General features: G+C 40.6%; 2 protein-coding genes across 3 annotated transcripts; both read right to left on the bottom strand.

Annotated features, from left to right (window-relative positions):
• Positions 1 to 233: 233 nt before the first annotated feature.
• Positions 234 to 12507, bottom strand: LOC109908906 (uncharacterized). The gene is made up of 7 exons (XM_020507690.2): positions 12321 to 12507; positions 10047 to 10191; positions 9769 to 9882; positions 7262 to 7406; positions 1640 to 1788; positions 1285 to 1424; positions 234 to 704 (listed from the first exon to the last, which is right to left on the bottom strand). The coding sequence occupies exons 1-7, from the start codon at positions 12472 to 12474 to the stop codon at positions 493 to 495; spliced, it is 1059 nt and encodes a 352-aa protein (XP_020363279.2). The 5' UTR covers positions 12475 to 12507; the 3' UTR covers positions 234 to 492.
• Positions 12508 to 12826: 319 nt separating this feature from the next.
• Positions 12827 to 16534, bottom strand: LOC109909560 (uncharacterized). Of its 2 annotated transcripts, none has more exons than XM_020508578.2 (8): positions 16290 to 16534; positions 15844 to 15958; positions 15594 to 15738; positions 15005 to 15118; positions 14699 to 14861; positions 14355 to 14503; positions 13780 to 13913; positions 12827 to 13467 (listed from the first exon to the last, which is right to left on the bottom strand). In XM_020508578.2, the coding sequence occupies exons 2-8, from the start codon at positions 15947 to 15949 to the stop codon at positions 13322 to 13324; spliced, it is 957 nt and encodes a 318-aa protein (XP_020364167.1). In that variant the 5' UTR covers positions 15950 to 15958; positions 16290 to 16534; the 3' UTR covers positions 12827 to 13321. The 2 variants fall into 2 exon arrangements, with proteins under 2 accessions (XP_020364167.1, XP_020364168.1); XM_020508579.2 differs by having other exon boundaries at positions 12832 to 13467; positions 14699 to 14843; positions 16290 to 16489.
• Positions 16535 to 17118: the final 584 nt, after the last annotated feature.

The following is a 17118-nucleotide window of genomic DNA, read 5'->3' as shown; positions in this document are numbered from 1 at the left end:
TTCATGAACGCAGTCACTTCCGCAAGGAAGAGAGGTGAGAATGACCAGCTGGTGAGCGAGTGGCTCCCTTTATGGAGGAGAGGTGCTCACCTCATTCGTCACTTGACCTGTGCGATTGGATATTTTGACACATCGATACGAGTATTAGAAGTAGAAAAACAATGATTGTCAAAATTGCTAAAACTCAGGAAATTTACAACGACATAAGGACGAACTCAGTGAAAACCGGTAAAGTGAGTTCAAATAAAGTTTATTCAACATTCTGAATTGTTAAGCGACTGTTTGGAATCTATTTGTTCGTGATGAATGTGAAGGCATGTCAACACTCTAAGTTTAGAGTTAACTCAAGCTGTAGCTATCCATCCCCAAGAGAAGAATGTCCATTCTTACAGAAAATACCATTAATCAGTATCAAAATTATTTACATGCAAAACAATTCACTTTGGGTAAATCCTCAACAGGAGTCGTTTCTGTCCTAATATGGACCCTCTGTTAATTGTCTAAGTTATTACAGAAGACAGGATTCACAAAACCAGTTTGTGAAGCCATTGTGCTGTCCTTCCCCATCGGTTGGCATACAGTCTTGCAGAAGTCAGGTTTACGGTTGGGCTCCTTGGTCAAATAGTTGGAGGTGTCATCTGGGTAAAAGCATGCAGCGATCAAACGGATACAGTTCAGGACAGTTGCCGCAAGCATAAGGAACCCTGTGTGGTTGGGACAAGAAATACATAGTCAAGTGTACTGTAAGTGTTACGTAACTGTTATTCATCAGATTATACAAAATTGTCTACAGGATTTTTCTGGTATTCAATTAAGACTGGCCTACAGCGTTAGCTTATCACTGTTCCAATTACAGTATCTATAATGTGCCTGTAAAATCATGTTATAATTGGCCAGCATCTGCCTACACTAAAATCTGTTACAGAATGTGGGTGTGTGGTTGGTACTACTCCAGTATATGTTTATTTCATAGAGCTGTACTAGAGAGCTCATCTTCTATCTTGTGCATAGTCTGAACAGGTTCAAAGACAAGGTTAGTGATTTACTGCCGCCGGATTATATATTTGAGTCATTTAGCAGATGCTCTTATCCAGAGCGACTTAGGGAATGTTTGCTCAGGAGTATAATTCCTGCTGACCCGGATGGAATTCTGTGATCTTCCTTAACCCATAGCAAGTCCCACTGAGTTGACTACTTCAAAATGGTGACAGCCCTCAATGGCACTGCACATGATAAAATGGGCTGTGGGCTAAGTGTGCCCTCTATCCAACTCTATGTTCTTACCACAGTAGACTGTGTTAGGAGCAAGGTCATGGACACGATAGCTTCTGGTGAACATGGCTCCCAGGCCCACAACCAACACAGGGAAGACAGTAAACGTGTAGCGGATGTACTTGGAGAATATGAAGCTCTCAAAGACAAACCTGTTAGGAAATAGCATTGTTTTCAAAACTGAATTAAACCCCAGCTTCCTAGTATAGTGTACCGATTTAGTCAGTACGGTGTCCATATTAGGACAGCCTCAGTCTCAGCAGAAGAGACTGTCCTAATATGGACGCCACAATTATCTTTTTTCCATTCAATCAATGATTACGATGTATATGTATGGGTCCATCATTATTTCATTGTCAGTTATTACCAGATGAGCATCCCAAGGAGAAGTAGAGTGAGCACCATTGAGCTGACCAGAGGATCAGGTAGCCCAGCCTGGTACCGCAGCACAACTCCCAGACTGACCAGGGCCTCCAGGAGAGTCCACCAGCCAAATACAGCCAGTCCGTTCTGGGTCTGTCCCACCCAACACCAACACCAACACATCAACACACAGTTAGACCAGAGGGACCATGATAAAAGACATATGAAACAGTATTTATTGGTAAAGGATCTGTTTTTAGAATGTGTATTGGTGCGTTTAGATTTGTGATGTGGCCCTGGTTGGCCTTGTTTTTAGTGGAGGCTCTAATGCCTTGTTTTTAGTGGAGGCTCTAATGCCTGTGAATATGGGTTAGGGGGACGGAGGTGCGCTGAGGAGGGGCATTGGGTGACCAAAATGGCTTGGCTCCGCTGCCTTCCTGGTGCACGGCTTAGCGGATGGAGTGTGTGAGGTTCTGTGAATGGTGAACTTCCCTTAAGGGAAGTCGGAGGTGATACTTATGGTGTGTTCAAGACAACTGGGAACTCTGAAAAATACAAGGTCAAATCATGATGTCAGTGATCTTCAGGTTGGCAAGGCTGAGCTCTCGTGAGTCGGAGCTCTCGAGTTGGAAATCCAAGTTGAATGACCGCTCAAAACTATTTTTTCCGAGTTGTTTTGAATGCGGCATAAGAGGGCATTCTGGCACCGAGCTTCATGGCTGCCTACGTTGTTGCTCGTAGATGGGCCAAGTTCAGTCTGCAGCTCATCTATATTTGCATCTCATCTATATTGCACCAATCATATCGTATCATAATCGTATTCAGAAATGTTAACTTTTCTAGGGTAGGGGGCAGCATTCGGAATTTTGGATGAAAAGCATGCCCAAATTAAACTGCCTGCTACTCGGGCCAGGAAGATATGATATGCATATAACTGGTAGATTTGGATAGAAAACACTCTAATGTTTCCAAAACTGTTAAAATAGTGTCTGTGAGTATAACAGAACTGATTTGGCAGGCGAAAACCTGAGAAAAATCCATTCAGGAAGTAGTTGTTTTTTTGGTTTTGTAGTTTTCTATTCAATGCCATTACAGTATCCATTGACTTATGACTCAAATTGCAGTTCCTATGCCTTCCACTAGATGTCAACAGTCTTTAGAAATTGTTTCAGGCTTTTATTCTGAAAAATGAGGGAGTAAGAGCAGTCGGAATGAGTGGACCCTGCCGTGTCACAGAGCTTTTTCATGCGCGCGACAGAGAGAGAGCCTTTCTTGTTTACCTTTTCTATTGCCATGGTTATTGTCCGGTTTAAATATTATTGATTATTTAGGATAAAACCAACCTGAGGGTTGAATATAAACATCATTTGACATGTTTCTATGAACTTTACGAATACAATTTGGATTTTTTTGTCTGCCTGTTTTGACTGCGTTTGAGCCTCTGGATTATTGAAGGAAACGTGCAAACAAACTGAGGTTTTTGGATATAAAGAGACTTTATCGAACAAAAGGAACTGAGGAATGAAAGGAATTGAGTAAATGAATGTCTTCTGAGTGCAAACATATGAAGATCATCAAAGGTAGGGATTCATTTTCTCTCTATTTCTGACTTGTGTAACTCTTCTACTTGGCTGGTTACTGTTTGTAATGATTTGTCTGCTGGGCTATGTTCTCAAATAATTGTAAGGTATGCTTTCGCCGTAAAGCATTTTTTAAATCTGACACCGTGGTTGGATTCACAAGAAGTTAATCTTTAAACCTATTTAAAATATGTTTTGTTTTCTGAATTTTTATAATGAGTATTTCTGTATTTGAATTTGGCTCTCTGCAATCTCACTGGATGTTGGCCAGGTGGGACGCTAGCGTCCCACATACCCTAGAGAGGTTTTAAGAGAAATATAAATTAGGCTTATGTATTTATTTTTAATGTGACAGATATAATTTACTGTGATGTTCGTGCGGTATGTTTGTCCATTATACAACTGCATGGTCCTCCAGTATTTATTTTATTCAAGTATTGTTTTGCAGTATTTTGCCTTTCAAAGTGTGCTTTGTGCCTATTTGGTCAATATATGTATTCTTCATTTAGATGTCTTTTTGCATTTTTTCTTTACCTTCATTTTTGATGTGACTTGTCTTATTTTTTGTTTTTTTTGTCTTGAAATGTGGGGACAAATTTAAAAACTTTGGGGGGGGGGGGGGGGGGGGGGGTAAATATGCAACAGGCATGAGCTCTTGAATGCAGCCTCATAGACTGTTAGAGCAGGTGTTCCTTATTGTTCATTAACTATGTGGCCACTAGTATAAATGATTGGCTGTCATTTCAATCATGGGATCCCCTTGCCCTGTGTTGATTGGCATGCACTGGAAGGATGGGAGTGGTGGTGTTAAAAAAAAAAAAATCTAAGTAAGTCAAATTATTATTATGGTAATATCCTTTTCCATATGCACAAAAAGCACATTTCTCTCAAATTTGGTGCACATATTTGATTAAATCCCTGTTAGTGAGCATTTCTTCTTTGCCAAGATAATCCAATTGATTAAAAAAATATTTAAATTGGAGAATTTTTTTTTTTTAAATGTATAATGTTTGTAAATTATTTCATACACAGGACTGGTGGAGTTATGTCACACACACAGCTAACATACATATTCAAAATTACAACCAACTAATTGCAGCATTACCGCAAAAAATGAAGAGGCAAGTGGAAGGGGGAAAAAGAGACTTCTCTGTCAGCCCTGCATTAACGATCAATATTGTTTAAACAAAATTCAGGTGAATAAAAAAGTATATCAGTTCAATTTAAGTACCAACAAATTGACAGCTGTGCCATATAGATTGCAACATAGTTGGGAGGAGATTTTTGGTTTATGGACTGATATACAAAACAACACTGGATTCAAAACTTTGAGTTTTTCAATTTCAATTAATATACACAATTCTTGGCTAAATAACAAGATAACTATTATTTCATTATTTGTCACTATTTCCTACATTGTAGAATAATAATGAAGACATCAAAACTATGAAATAACACATGGAATTTAAAAGAAATCAAAATAGAGTTATATGTGAGATTCTTTAAAGTAGTCTCCTTTTGTCTTGATGACAGCTTTGCACACAATTGGCATTCTCTCAACCTGCTTCATGAGGTATTCACCTGGAATGCTCAGGTGTGCCTTGTTAAAAGGTTAAAAAAAAGTTATTTCCTTCTTAATGCATTTGAGTCAGTCAGTTGTGTTGTGACAAGGTTAGGGGTGGTATACAGAAGATAGCCCTATTTGGTAGAAGATCAAGTCCATATTATGGCAAGAACAGCTCAAATAAGCAAAGGGAAAGGACAGTCCGTCATGAAGGTCAGTCAATCCGGAAAATCTCAAGAACTTTGAAAGTTTCCTCATGTGCAGTCGGCAAAAACCATCAAGCACGACGATGATGAAACTGGCTCTCATGAGGACCGCCACAAGAATGCAAGACCCAGAGTTACCACAGCTGCAGAGGATACGTTCCTTAGAGTTACCAGCCTCAGAATTGCAGCCCAAATAAATGCTTCACAGAGTTCAAGTAACAGACACATCTCAACATCAACTGTTCAAAGGAGACTGCGTGAATCAGGCATTCATGGTCTAATTGCTGCAAAGAAACCACTCCTAAAGGACATCAATAATAAGAAGAGTCTTGCTTGGGCCAAGAAACACGAGCAATGGACATTAGACCAGTGGAAATCTGTCCTTTGCACTGATGAGTCCAAATGTGAGATTTTTGGTTCCAACTGCCGTGTCTTTGTGAGATGCAGAGTAGGTGAACGGATGATCTTTTGTTAGGTTACAGCCTTATTCTAAAACATATTAATTAGATACACACAATACCCCATAATGACAAAAGTGAAAACAAGTTTTTAGAAATGTTTGCAAATGTATTAAAAATAAAAAAACAGTAATACCTTATTTACATAATTATTCAGACCCTTTGCTATGAGACTTGAGCTCAGGTGCATCCTGTTTCCGTTGATCATCCTTGAGATGTTTCTACAACTTGATTGGAGAACACCTGTGTTAAATTCAATTGATTGGTCATGATTTGGAAAAGCACACATCTGTCTATATAAGATCCCACAGTTGACAGTGCATGTCAGAGCAAAAACTAAGCCATGAGGTCAAAGGAATTGTCGGTAGAGTTCCAAAACAGGATTGTGTTGAGGCACAGATCTGGGGAAGGGTGTCAAAAAATGTCTGCATCATTGAAGGTCCCCAAGAACACAGTGGCCTCAATCATTCTTAAATGGAAGAAGTTTGGAACCACAAAGACTCTTCCTATAGCTGGCAGCCCAGCCAAACTTAGCAATCGGGGAGAAGGGCCTTGGTAAGGGAGGTGACCAGACGGAAGCCACTCCTCTGTTAAAGGTAGATGACAGCCCACATGGAGTTTGTCAAAAGCCCACATGGAGTTTGTCAAAAGTTTGTCAAAAGGACCCTGACCATCAGAAACAAGATTGAACCCTTTGGCCTTAATTCCAAGTGTCACGTCTGGAGGAAACCTGGCACCATCCCTATGGTAAAGAATGAAGAATGGTGGTGGCAGCATCATGCTGTGGGGATGTTTTTCAGGGACTGGGAGACTGGTCAGGATGGAGGGAAATATGTGCAGAGAGATCCTTGAATGAAACCTGCTCGAGAGCGCACAGGACCTCAGACTGGGGCGAAGATTCACCTTCCAACAGGACAATGATCCAAAGCACACAGCCTAGACAACTCATGAGTGGCTTCGGGACAAGTCTCTGAATGTCCTTGAGTGGCCCAGTCAGAGCCCTGACTTGAACTTGATCGAAACATCTCTGGAGAGACCTGAAAATACCCAAGGTGCTTCAACAAAGTACTGAGAAAAGGGTCAGAATATTTGTGATATTCCATTTTTTTTGCAAATGTTTGCTTTTTCATTATGGGGTATTGTTTGTAGATTGATGAGGATAAAAAAAAATCAATTTTAGAAAGCTGTTATGTAACAAAATGCGGAAAAAGTCAAGGGTTCTGAATACATTCTGAATGCACTCTATATCCAACTGGGCACACACTGTTTGAATCAACGTTGTTTTCACGTCACTTCAATGTAATTTCAATTAAACTGCGTTAAACCAACATGGAATAGACATTGAAATGACGTCTATGCCCAGTGGGATGGTGCTACATGATTTTATCTTAGGTCATTGCTGCAAATGATGCCAAGAAAACCTTAATGATCTCTAATGACTACTAAGACATATGAATCCGACATATTAAAACAAGACATACAGTACCAAGGTTATAAAGTACTATCTTATCTTAAGGTTAGTGAGGTCATTGCTGCAAATGATCTCAAGAAAACATCTATTATGACCTGTAAGCGTAACTGTGCTGCTTGTGACTTCCTTAAGAGCACTAAGCACTTGTATTTTTTGCAAACAAGAAATGCTAGCACTTAGGCCGCATGGGTGGTGGTATTTCAAGCTAAAGAGTAAGTTTAACCAATTCAACTTGGTTACATACAGGTTTTTTTTTGCCCTGAAGCTCATTGGCTGACAGCAGCATGATAAAACAAGCAACTGTGCTACATCTTGACATCATTGTGTAGAAAAGATCTTGAATTCACCAGATAGCGGGTCCACCAGGGTTCTTTAGGGTTATTGATGGCCAGCCAGGTTCTGTGATTGTGCAGGTTTCGGTAGGACACATACAGCATTTGGAAGCTGTGAATTGGGATAACCCATTTAAAAAACAGGGATGGTAGAAGGTCACTGTAAAAACACAGAAGATGTTCCATATTTAGTATTGCCTTTCTTGGTTCTGCACATAGGCCCACTGTATTTATTTTGTCATATTTTAAAATCCCAAAATGTGTATCTTAAAGGGGAAGTTTATATTTTAAGGTCCAATGCAGCTGTTTTTATCTCAATATCAAATCATTTCTGGGTGACAATAGAGTACCTTACTGTGATTGTTTTCAATTAAAATTGTCATCAAAATATCTATTTTTCAAGCAAGAATTTTGCTAAGACTGTCTGGGAGTGGTCTGGGTGGGAGGGGAAACTGAAAAATGGCTGTTATTGGCAGAGACGTTTGGAACTCGCTTTCTTATTGGTCTGTTATCTAATTTACCGCCTGTGTGATGTCACCAGGCAGGCCAAATCTCCATCCCAGATAAACAGACTAAAATTTCAGGTGGTCTTTTCAAACAGCTCTTAAACCAAAAGGGCATTATCATAATTTAAACAATTTCACAGTATTATTCAAACCTTTATAGTGTAGAAAAACAGTTGAAGTTGGAAATTTACATACACCTTAGCCAAATACATTTAAACTCAGTTTTTCACATTTCCTGACATTTAACCCTAGTAAACATTCCCTGTCTTAGGTGAGTTAGGATCACCACTTTATTTTAAGAATGTGAAATGTGAAATAGTAAAAGAATGTGAAATAGTAAAAATAATGATTTATTTCAGCTTTTAATTCTTTCATCACATTCCCAGTGGGTCAAAAGTTTACATACACTCAATTAGTATTTGGTATATTGGCCTTTAAATTGTTTAACTTGGGTCAAATGTTTCGGGTAGCCTTCCACAAGCTTCCCACAATAAGTTGGGTGAATTTTGGCCCATTCCTCCTGTCAGAGCTGGTGTAACTGAGTCAGGTTTGTAGGCCTCCTTGCCCGCACACGATTTTTCAGTTCTGCCCACAAATTGTCTGTAAGATTGAAGTCAGGGCTTTGTGATGGCCACTCCAATACCTTGACTTTGTTGTCCTTAAGCCATTTTGTCACAACTTTGGAAGTATGCTTGGGGTTATTGTCCATTTGGAAGACCCATTTGCAACCAAGCTTTGACTGATGTCTTAAGATGTTGCTTCAATGTATCCACGTAATTTTCCCGCTTCATGATGCCATCTATTTTGTGAAGTGCGCCAGTCCCTCCTGCAACAAAGCACCTCTACAACATGATGCTGCCACCCCCGTTCTTCACGGTTGGGATGGTGTTCTTCGGCTTGAAAGCCTCCCCCTTTTTCCTCCAAACATAACGATGGTCCTTTTGGCCAAACAGTTCTATTTTTGTTTCATCAGAGCAGAGGACATTTTTCCAAAAAGTATGATCTTTGTACATGTGTGCAGTTGCAAACCGTAGTCTGGCTTGTTTATGGCGGTTTTTGGAGCAGTGGCTTCTTCCTTGCTGAATGGCCTTTCAGGTTGATACAGCACTCATTTTACTGTGGATATAGACACTTTTGTACCTGTGTCCTACCGCATCTTCACAAGGTCCTTTGCTGTTGTTCTGGGATTGATTTGCACTTCTCGCACCAAAGTACATTCATCTCTAGGGGACAGAACTCGTCTCGTTCCTGAGCAGTACGACGGCTGCGTGGTCCCATGGTGTTTATACTTGCGTGCTATTGTTTGTACAGATGAACGTGGTACCTTCAGACGTTTGGAAATTGCTCCCAAAGATGAACCAGACTTGTGGAGGTCTACAATTTTGTTCCTGAGGTCTTGGCTGATTTCTATTGATTTTCCCATGATGTCAAGCAAAGAGGCACTGAGTTTGAAGGTAGGCCTTGAAATACATCCACAGGTACACCTCCAATTGACTCAAATGAGGTCAATTACCCTATCAGATGCTTCTAAAGCCATGACATCATTTTCTGGAATTTTCCAAGCTGTTTAAAGGCACAGTCAACTTAGTGTATGTAAACTTCTGACCCACTGGATTTGTGATACAGTGAATCATGAGTGAAATAATCTGTCTGTAAACAATTGTTGGAAAAATTACTTGTGCCATGCACAAAATAGATGTCCTAACCGATTTGCCAAAACTTGTGGGGTCGTTGAAAAACGAGTTTTAATGACTCCAACCTAAGTGTATATAAACTTCCAACTTCAACTGGAAAACACAGGACATCACATTTTTGACTGCATTGGGCCTTTAAAACTGTTAGATGGTTCCTCACCCTGAAAGTAGTCTAGCTGCAGTTTGTAGTTGGATTTTAAATAACAGTAAACCATGGGTTAGAGTTTATCCTGGCCCATAGACTACTTTCAGGATGAGAAATCATCTAACGTTATATTTGTAAAACTTCCCCTTTAAATGCAACAAGTGCCAAACTACTTACTGCCTGTCCCAAAGAAACAGCCAGGTGATCTTTGCCACGTTGATCATAGTCCAGATCAGATAGAATGACGGAGGGTGAATCTCAGGGTTGCAGGAGACTGGGCCAAACACATTCCTTTCAGGCAGAGAACATCAATCACAACTGAGTGATATAAATGTACAGCCTCATCATTTAATTGTCATCACTTAGGCATTCAGTTAACCTTTGCAAGAGTAGTGAGTGAGTGAGTGAGTGAGTGAGTGAGTGAGTGAGTGAGTGAGTGAGTGAGTGAGTGATACCTCTGGAACACAGTAAATAGAGAGTGTATGAGCCAAGCACTGCTCCATAGCCGAAGCATGATCCAGGTGTTGTCTGCCCAGCAGTCCATGGTCACCTCCAGAGGAAAGGACTCAGAGACATTATCCAATGTGGTCATAAACAGACCTAGGGAGTAAAGCCATTGCATGTTCGGTAAAAGGACTCTGTAGAGAGCAATAGTAATGGCGTTTTTTTGTAGGCATTGTAGGCATTTTGTAGCCATGTAGACTCCATGGCTCATTGGCCAAAGTCTATAGGGAAAACATTTTTTGTTGTTGTTGAGTTTTCAGATAAACGCAGAAAATAAGGTCTATGGTAAACACCGGCTTAGGAGACCCTATATGTTTTGCTCTATGAGATAATCTTCATCAGCTAACATCTTTTTGTGTGTTTTTTAAAACATTTTTGCAAACAGAACAAGCACATAAAAACTTCAGAACTCATAAAAGTCATGTTTACTCACTGATAATAGAACAAAACATATACGATCTCCTAAACCTGTGTTAACCTCAGGCCTTATTTTCGGAGTTTGTCTCAAAACCCCATACTTGCCCCATTAATTTCCTCCATAGGAATGGCTAAACGAACCAGAGGTAACTAATTTCTGTTTTTTTGGACTATAAACTAGCAAGCTCTACAATCCACATACTACAGTGTCCATATTAGGACAGCCTCCTGCTAAGATTGAGGGTGTCCTAATATGGACACCACACAGATACTGTGTCTAACAGTAAGTATAGAGTTGCAATGTAATACCAGTATATGTTATGTGAAGATGAAGCTGTATTGTGAATAACAAGCCAACTTATCCTATTGGCAATGGAGATACTTTAGTGTTTGCCTCCCATCATAGGAAACAGATTCACAGCATGCACGAGAATGGTGTCCATATTAGGACAGCCTCAGACTGAAACAAGTCCTGCTGACACAGTCCTAATATGGACACTGTGTAACAGTGAGATGGAGAATACATCAGTATGAGCAGTAACATCAAAGACAGTACAGTATGAAGATGTGCAGAATATGCTTCTCCGATAGAAATCCCTGATCACACTTCTGGGTGATGTCATGGCGGTGTTAGCAAGAATAGCCCATACATAGAAACACTTCCCCCAAGTCTAACGATTGTGTTGCGTAGAACAGCGCATGTGCAGGCCGTCAAATGAGAGGCACTCCTTCGATATAAAGTTGTTTTTGACAAAAATGAAAACGTGTCAGTTTTTCACTCTCATAAGGTTCCTGTAATAACCTGTTCAGCTAGTTAAGACATTGGCTCCAATATAGTTTTTTTCTTGTTGAATTTTTAGATTCTAAAATTCTAAATACTTTAGAATTTGAGAAAATTAACAACCAAGGACACATTTTCCCTTCTCCCATTGACTTTCCAAACCCCAAACCCCGGTCTGGTCTGTTGAGACTCCTTCGCAACGCATTCCCGGAAGTATCATGATGTTGTGTCTCTGGGTTTGAAAACTCTGTGGTAACTTTACCTCCAGCTTACAAAGTTTCCTTTTCAGAAGTGTCTGCAAAGTGTCGTTTATCAACTCATCCACTTATGTAATGCGGTTGGTGACACGCAGATTAGGAGTTAAAAAACACAATCATTGGCCTCTCTTCAGTGCTGGGCTATAAAATGATGACATTTAAAACGTGTGTCAGGCCAAAGGTCCATCATTACATAAAGTAATTCCACTGTGGAAACATTGGTGTATGACACGTTGTTCTAACCTATCTTCTCAAAGGGATCCTTCGGGTGACATACTGTATATGCATCTGGAACATCCCTGCAGGAGATATCATTTACAGGTCATATTGGGTCAAATAGTCATTCATTACGACAGTGACAAAGTTATCGTCTATACAGGGGGGTCCGGAATTACTGGCAGCCTTGATAAAGATGAGCAATAATGACTGTGTAAAATGTTGTTTCATAAGTAGTATTTTTTTCCCCTCAAAAAAAAAAAAGGTAGAGGTCAAAATGATTGTCACGCCGAAATATTAATGTTAAAAAAAGTAGTCAAAAGTTTAGTATATGATCCCATGTTCCTAGGACGCAATGACCACATCAAGCGTTTGACTCTACAATCTTGACTCTACAAACGGTGGCATTATAATCATAGCATTGCACTCAGGATACATCCACTAGCCACTGTACTCGTTTATCCAGATTGTCTGCTGAACCAAAGTCCCTGATGCCCTCACAGTAGTGCACTGTAGTACAGAGATGGACCAGGTGTCTGGTAGATTTCACTCACCGCCAGAGTTGGTCCCTGATGCTAGAACATGGAAGGTCTCGGAAGCCACCTGGCTAAACATGGCCAGAGCGATACACACACCGTGTATGACCACATGGTGATGATGTCTCTCCATACTGCCCTGGCCATACGGAGACACACGGGAGCGGTACATCCTCCCTGTCGAGCTATCAACTGTAGAACGCTCGCCTCACACACCAACACTCTTTTATACACACACACACACACACACACACACACACACACACACACACACACACACACACACACACACACACACACACACACACACACACACACACACACACACTATCTTGGATCTGGTGCATTGGACTTTGGATGATGGCACTGTTTCAGTCAGTGTATCATGGTTTACTGTGTTTGTGTGTGTGTGTGTGTGGTTATTTTTCCCCATGGTGTCTAACCAATGGGTGCTCCTACTACTGCACAGTGGCACACGGTTGTATTTACTATTGCTAAATCACAATAGCATTTACAGATCAGTGCGTTGGTAAGTATAACAATACACTTTATTTCTATAGCTTCATTCATACATAAATGCAGTCCAAATTGTTGTATAGTATAGCACCTAAAACAAAACGTCAAAACACAAAGGTAGATCAGATCCTGGTATAAAAACAATATGGTGGCAGTTAAAGGTTAACTAAATACATTTAAAAAAGAACACAATCACATTAATGCCATTGAATTAGTATTGTGGTCATGAGAGAATGCCGGTCCATAGTTTTATCACACACAGTCATTGATATGATTTCGAAAAAGACATTAGCATGGCCAATGGTTATGAACTAAATCTGTACGGTACAAAGGCACTCCTAGCCTAAATCATCACCTACATGTCTTGCTGAAGCAAAGCCTTATGAATCCAACACAGGGAGAGTTTGATCACGTCTCAGCCATTAAACGTTTAGGAAAACAACATTCAAACGTGAATCTCCGCAGCGGGGGGCGCGTGAATCTCCGCAGCGGCTCTCTTCTTCCTACATAAAGATGAGCTTCTGTGTTCTGGCGATGTCCACTGGAGACATGAGCTCCTCTTCTCCGTAAAACGGTTTGTTGTTGTGCTTCCATAACACCATGACAATGCGTACAATGAATATGACACTAGTTATGGCCAATATGACAGCTGGAAAAGAGATGAGGCATCAAGTATATTAGTTAAAAGCGCCAAGGGAAAGTCACTGCAGTGACTACAGACAGTGATACAAGAATAACATTGACACTAGTCTAGTAGTGAAGATAGTGTGAACATTGCCAATTGCACATACGTATACTCAGTTCTCATTATACTTACGTACAGTAACTATAACACGATCAAATCTTATCACTCGGCCATCTGCTACTAATGCATGTGTACGGTGTCTGTATTAGGACAGGCTGTGTTATGTTATCTTCCTCTAGGTGTCAGTTTAGGAGTCAGTCGGGACATAGGGCCTACCAGACATGATGTCTATGTGGGTACCGGGCGTGGCTGGATTGGCCACACTCGCGGCCAACACCAGGATCACCACAGGGTACACTGTGAGGATGTAGCGCACGTGCTTATCCAGGTACCAGTTCTCTATGACAAACCTGAGAGAGTTGTAAGGAGGAAGAATATATAAATCAACAGTGGATCAATTCCCATGCTTTAAAAAAAAAGGTGCGAGAAGGAAAGGTTTCTGGCGATTGTATGGTGGCCCAAAGGGGCAAATTAAATGTAGTGACAGCATGCACACAACGCAGGCACTTGCTTTGTGTGCATACGCTGTCACTACATTTTAAACAAAATGATTTGCAGGCAGTTGCTTTGTGTGCACGAGCTGTCCACACAATTTTTAGAAGCTACTTTTGCCGCTTAGGGCAACTGTATCATTATCTTGTCAGGCCACTGTCATAGTTTATGTATATTAAGTAAATCCGCTGTTCATGAATTTGCAATGGAAAATTTCCTGGCAAAGCTCAAATGTGTGGTTTATTGAATCAACGTCACTGAATTAAGAGGTTAGATCAAATGTAGGATCAAAGTCTCACCATCCTATGAGTCCCAATTGGAGCAGCACTAGTACCATTATGGCAGCATCTGTCTTGGGTATTGGGGTTTGATGGTCTAAAACAACGGTCAAGTGTAAAAAGGTAGCCACAGCCCACCATGTTGCATACAAAGCCACTCCGTTTTGCACCTGTAAAAGAGTTAACAAATACGGTGCCCATATTAGGACAGCTCCAGTCCTACTGAAACCGAGGCTTCATAATATGGACACCATAAACAGACAACACATGTCTGTACCAAAAAGTAACTGTCCGGCACACTTGTGGAAGGTTTGTGTACACAATACAATGTTCTTGGAGAATAGTAGAAAAAAAAGTTTTTGTACCAGTATTCGAATGAGCCAGAGATCATTGTTGTGATATTTATGGAGCCACGCTCCATAGACGACCAGTCCGTAGCAGGAGAACATGATAATCACGCAGTTGGAGATGGCCTGTAATGCTGTGATCAGCAGCGTTGGCACCATCTTTCTATGACAAACACAGAATCTAGAAAACGTAATCTGTCTTGAGAAAGACTATACAAGTGATTTCCTTGCCACCAATTCAATGTCGAAACTCGAAAACAACACAAAACGTGTTAAAAGTTGCATATAATTGCACAGTAAACAACACATAATATGATCACTTACTCTTTGTCATACAGAAATAACCATGCCATATTCAAAATGCTATTCACGATCCAGGACAAGTAGAATCCGTAGGGCAGGACAGCAGGAGTGGTGTACATCCATGTATATGCTTCCCTAAGGGACAGGAACATCATCATGATAATTAACAACAACAAAATCACCATTACCATCAGCCTCATCATAATCAAAAACATCATCATCATCATCATGGCCAGAACTAGGCCTGGGAATTTTGGAAAAGTTACCGTAATTCTGCAACCCTAGCCAGGACTGTAAAAATCACTCTTTCTGCACCTTAATCATTTGTATTTTTTTGTTGTTGTCTCACCTAAGTTAGATTGCCAATAAACACAGGCCAGTTAGCCTGGACGTCTCCTTATGGAATTGTCATGTTTGGCAAGACGATGAGAGACAATGATTCGGCAATATAGCAGGAACAGATCTGAGACCAGGCTAATGTCCAGTGCAAAGTTGATTTCATTCCAGCCAGGGTTTGGCTTGGAAAATAACCAACAATGTCTGAAGGAACAATGTTTACATGATTGTTGTAGTGTCAGCGAGACTCTAGCTTTAATGGACAGTATCATACCTTCTACGGAGATTGTGTATCAGATAGATGAACATGCCGATCAACCAGATGTTAAGGACGTCCCATAGAAAGAGTACCCATCTATCCGGGGTTAGGTGCGTTGTGGACTTGCTCAGCACATACTGTGTGGTTTGCATAAACGCACCTACATGTTCAAACACACAGGTTACAAAAATTTTATCGGATGCAAAAAACAGTAAGTGTGTTTCAAACAGATGTCATTGACTTAAAGTGGACTTTAAGAATTCACCTGTCCAGGGCCCAAATAGAGCCAATATGTTGAATGTCAGTGCAATTAGATAGCTGATTAGGGCCAGAAACATCAGCAAAACACGGACTGAAATGCACTCTCCCATGTTCAGGATCTAGGGACAGAAGTACAAACCTCATTTCAGTACTGACATTTCAATACATTTCAATACGGTCATTTTAGTAGTAATTTCAGTCAGAAGTCACATGTCATTTTAGTCAGTCACACCCTCATTTCACTATGTCAAAAACATTTGATTTCTGTGTTCTACCCCGGTGCACCACATTAGGCCATTTGTTTCGCTCAACAATGTTTCTCAGATGGCCCCTATTCAACATTATCCCAGTACAACAATGCATGTATTGTTCCTAATAAAATTCTGTTAATTGTTTCTAAATGAAACTGTAATAAGACTGATGAACAGTATGTGAAATAGAATATCTTACCTTAGGATGGCAGCCCTGAAATACTGTTAATCCCTTCTAGGATAGACCTTCTAGGATATTCTGTGGGGAAAAAAAGTCATCAACAGACTGTTCCCAGTTGCTCCCACACAGGAGAGTAGGTGGACACATTAGGTTCACACTCTTGAGGATGGTCTGTCTGCTACTGGTGCTATCTCCACAGATAATATATAGATCTGCCCATGGACGGAGAAAGATATGGGTGGAAGTAGCAGAGACTCCTCCTCTATCTCCATTCACAAGCCCACATGAAGTCATATCCAAAGGACAATCCGCACCATTGTGGGTCGGGAACAAGTCGTGTCATTGTTGTAGTAATGTCAACCCTTACCTAACGTTGGATAGGCCACGGCATAGGAACATTGTGGAACAAAACAATCTCCCTTCTGTTGTAATAGCGGCGTAGGTCACCTCAATGTTATGTCCCTGAATAAAAGAGGAGCCTTTACCTCACTCAAGACGTCTTAACAATCTACATGGATGATGTATTCCATGGGGCCACAAGGTGTCAGATCTGCTCTATTATTTTTTATAACAGCATGTGACATATAGCCTTATACCACACAGTGTCACCATTGCGTTACATTACAGCAGTAGACATACCGTGCATTTAGTGTTACCATGGGAATTTCTGCGATCCGTTAATTCTTCCGCAAGACAGCATCGCCTGCAGCTCAGTTCCTGTTGACATGTGTACTGCTTTTAAAACACCACTGAGCTCTGAAGAAAAGATCCTCCCAAACCCAATGGCAACACTGGCAATCACTGGGCAAGGTTTCATCTTACATCTCAGGCATGTTTGCTAATGAAA

This window comes from Oncorhynchus kisutch, linkage group LG18 (genome assembly GCF_002021735.2).
Source record: "Oncorhynchus kisutch isolate 150728-3 linkage group LG18, Okis_V2, whole genome shotgun sequence".
NCBI lineage: Eukaryota > Metazoa > Chordata > Actinopteri > Salmoniformes > Salmonidae > Oncorhynchus > Oncorhynchus kisutch.
The sequence above is the reverse complement of the archived record's forward strand: the minus strand, read 5'-3'. Positions and strand labels throughout refer to the sequence as shown.

Coding starts and splice junctions, on each gene's coding strand:
- LOC109908906 (XM_020507690.2), bottom strand. CDS start 12,474: ATGTACCGCTCCCGTGTGTCTCCGTATGGCCAGGGCAGTATGGAGAGA. Junction 10,192..12,320: donor ATCAGGGACCAACTCTGGCG/GTGAGTGAAATC, acceptor TTTACTCCCTAG/GTCTGTTTATGACCACATTG. Junction 1,789..7,261: donor CCTGGTGGACCCGCTATCTG/GTGAATTCAAGA, acceptor TGGGTGGGACAG/ACCCAGAACGGACTGGCTGT.
- LOC109909560 (XM_020508578.2), bottom strand. CDS start 15,949: ATGGGAGAGTGCATTTCAGTCCGTGTTTTGCTGATGTTTCTGGCCCTA. Junction 15,119..15,593: donor ATACACAATCTCCGTAGAAG/GTATGATACTGT, acceptor CCTGTCCCTTAG/GGAAGCATATACATGGATGT. Junction 13,914..14,354: donor CAATTGGGACTCATAGGATG/GTGAGACTTTGA, acceptor CAACTCTCTCAG/GTTTGTCATAGAGAACTGGT.